This window comes from Limulus polyphemus, unplaced genomic scaffold, assembly GCF_000517525.1.
Source record: "Limulus polyphemus unplaced genomic scaffold, Limulus_polyphemus-2.1.2 Scaffold8132, whole genome shotgun sequence".
Lineage (NCBI taxonomy): Eukaryota > Metazoa > Arthropoda > Merostomata > Xiphosura > Limulidae > Limulus > Limulus polyphemus.
The window spans coordinates 1-3,412 of NW_013673742.1; the positions used below are offsets into that span (position 1 = coordinate 1).

Consider the following 3,412-nt stretch of genomic DNA (forward strand, 5'->3'; position numbering starts at 1 on the left):
GTTTTGTAGCAACAGAATGAAAGCTCTCCAGTAGAATGGTTTTGTAGCAATAGTATGAAAGCTCTCCAGCAGAATGGTTTTGTAGCAATAGAATGAAAGCTCTCCAGTAGAATGGTTTTGTAGCAATAGAATGAAAGCTCTCCAGCAGAATGGTTTTAATTACTTTACAAAGCATATCATATTAGCTGTTCAAACCATAGAGCTATCAACATTAACTACCTTCTAACTACAGTAAGCTAATATTACTGTCTAATGCCTTAAATGACACAGTACATCTGCCATATTATCCAATGTTTAAATCTAGTACAGACACCACTTTAAACAATTCTACAAAAGTCAAGTAACAATTACTACAGTTTTCTAGTGAATCTATTTCACTATGACACAAACTTATAGCTATTTTAATTTACAGTCAATTCCTCCACAATTTTCTTATTACAGGTTATCTTTTCTTAGTAAGCCCTCAATCTTTGATTTTTTTTACGTTAGACAAAAGACTGTTCTACTTCTACTTCATATCATCTGAAAGAAAAGACTCTCACAAATACCAGGAAGAATTAAGTTCAAAGTAGATGTTTAGTATCTGATTACAGTGTTCAAGGACATTGGAATTATGATACTAGCTTTAGAGAATCAATCCCCTGGTGGTCATTATCCCTTCCTCTTCACTGACACGCAAGTCAAATCACTTTAACAAAACAATTACATTGGACAGGATGGGTATGTATTCTTCATCATTCCATTCATATCACAAATACACAAAGATATGTACAAGTACAAAAACATTCCAGTCATGAAATACAAGCCACAAATCAAAGAGAATATGACTATCCTAACATACTATGATTTTCACCCAAAACAATCGTATGTTTGGAATAACAAACTATTAAAATCAGAACATCACTATTTTGAAATATTCAATTATAAAACATTCTTAGTAAATCTTCTTTGACAATTGTGTTAATGGTTTACATAAATTATTGTCGTTGTACTACCAAGAAAACCATTTCTTCAAAAACTGTACACTTTCCAACCTTTTACAGTTAGATCACATTTATTATTCCACAACATCTGACTTTATTCAGCGGCTAACAAACAAGCTATTGTCTAGAAAGAAGGTCTATGATAAAAGATTGGTTGTTTTTCTATCACGCCCTAGTACTATTTTGGTTAGCATGCTCAATAACCATCAATTCCAAGAAGCAGACAGAATTTCACATTTTTTCTGAGAAAAGTCTTTTTTAGTCATCATTTCCATATCTTACACAATATTAAACATTACAAATATCATCCACAAATGTTACACACACATCATTACTTCGAGGGTAATTTAGTTTTAATTTACATTCATCCATTACAAATATCATCCACAAATGTTACACACACATCATTACTTCGAGGGTAATTTAGTTTTAATTTACATTCATCCATTACAAATATCATCCACAAATGTTACACACACATCATTACTTCGAGGGTAATTTAGTTGTAATTTACATTCATCCATTACAAATATCATTACTTGCCAAACTTTTTACTAATCATACTTATTTCCATATATCCTACAAAACATGACTTATCATTAGTTTTAACATTTTATTGTCTTTGGTTTTCTAGTATTTCAGTAATCACTTACTTTATAAGACTGATACTACTCACCTTATCTTTCTTATCTTGCCTGGCATACGGGAAGCAAGGAATGACAGCATTAACACGAGATGCAGAAGCTATCTTGCAAGTATTGATCATGATTAACAGTTCCATCAGATTATCGTTAACCTCACCACATCCACTCTGAATGATGTAAACATCTTCTCCTCTCACCGATTCTCCAACCTCCACACTAAACATACACGTACAATAATTCAAAATACAATATACATCTTAAATTTGGGTATATTTATTTAAAGGTCCATGTGTCGTATCTAGAAAATTAATATGTTATTTCTTTAATAATGTATTCAACTTGACAAAATGTAGCCTCTTTACAAAATTGTCCTTATACAATTCAGATCACTTACAATTTCATTAAAGATCATTTTACTAAAACTAAAAAAAAATATTTATTCGTATTATTACTATTTCCTTACAAGTATTATAAATTATATTGTAATACTGTAAACATTTGTAGTCAAATTAAAAGCACGTTTTACTAACTTTTAGTTTGGTTTCGTAATACTAATAGGCGTCGATTTTACCGACTTGTGTGGCTAATAGTATCATACAATGAAATATCTTAAATTCATGTAAACGATTATATATATAGCATTAATACTTTAAATATACTAATATTAGTAACAATATATTCTAGTACTTGTACACCATTTGTACTATCTGTAGTTTGATTTTGTAAAGTTTGTTTGAAGTCTCCCTTCACAATTAATTTATTGAATTATACTAATACTATAGAAATGACGAGGCAACATAATGTATAGCCTATAAATCTATTGGAGTCCGCCGATATAATAATAATAGCAGGTGGTCCACAAACAAAAAAAAAGTTTGAGAACTATTGTTATAGACCATAAATACCTCGTTTCTTGATTACTGAATTTCTTCAGAACAACTTTGCCTAATCCAATCCCTAATCGATCAACTATTTTCTGAGCCAAATCTGGGTGTGATGATCCACTAAAAACCTTGATATTCGGCATTTCCTGACTTAAATGAGCTTCCACTTTTCAATCTTTAAAAATTCGAGATAAATATTTTCTTTTTTCTTACCCTTATAAGTGGTATTAAAGTCCCAATCTCATTATTGTACCCACACTCATCCTCAATTACCGATGTTTTGACGCTAGTAAGTCAAAGATCAAGGGTACCAGATTTTATAGTAATTTTAACAGATGGCGTTTCCATCGGGAGAAAGAGCCACTGTATAAATTGTCTTTAATAATTTATAGTTTCTATCTGTTTTGAAAAATGCGCGCGCACTTTACTATTTAAGTGCGTATGCGTGCGCACTATATTTCAATGGATGTAAATATACTTTAGTAGATATTTTGTACAACAGTGTATTAAAGTTTTTAAAATGGTTTAATGTTAGGCTGTAGAATAACATTATAAGTCGACTAGCTGGAGAACCCGTCCATTAACAGATGAAATAAAAACTCGATTGTAACAAAGGATAGAAAATTGTGCTTTTATTTTTTATCTTAACATAATAAACATTAAAAGTGCAATAGAAATACATAAATGTACCAGTACTGTTTTCAAGAGTTCTATCAATATGAAATTAGATGGGGGTCCAACCCCCTCGCCCCCAGTGGCACAGCAGGACGTCTGCGGACTTACAACGCTTGAAACCTGGTTTCGATACCCGTGGTGGGCAGATCACAGATAGCCCATTGTGTAGCTTTGTGCTTAACTTCAGACAAACAAACCCGCTCATGACCTTCCTCATGTCATCCTG

General features: G+C 31.7%; 1 protein-coding gene across 1 annotated transcript; it reads right to left on the reverse strand.

The window, feature by feature from the left end:
* Nucleotides 1-1,636: 1,636 nt before the first annotated feature.
* Nucleotides 1,637-2,805, reverse strand: LOC106475139 (ribose-phosphate pyrophosphokinase 1-like; the record flags this gene model as incomplete). Its single annotated transcript, XM_013935836.2, has 2 exons — nucleotides 2,533-2,805; nucleotides 1,637-1,843 (listed from the first exon to the last, which is right to left on the reverse strand). Coding segments are annotated over exons 1-2 (329 nt in total), but the record flags the coding sequence as incomplete, so codon positions are not given.
* Between the last annotated feature and the right edge of the window lie 607 nt (nucleotides 2,806-3,412).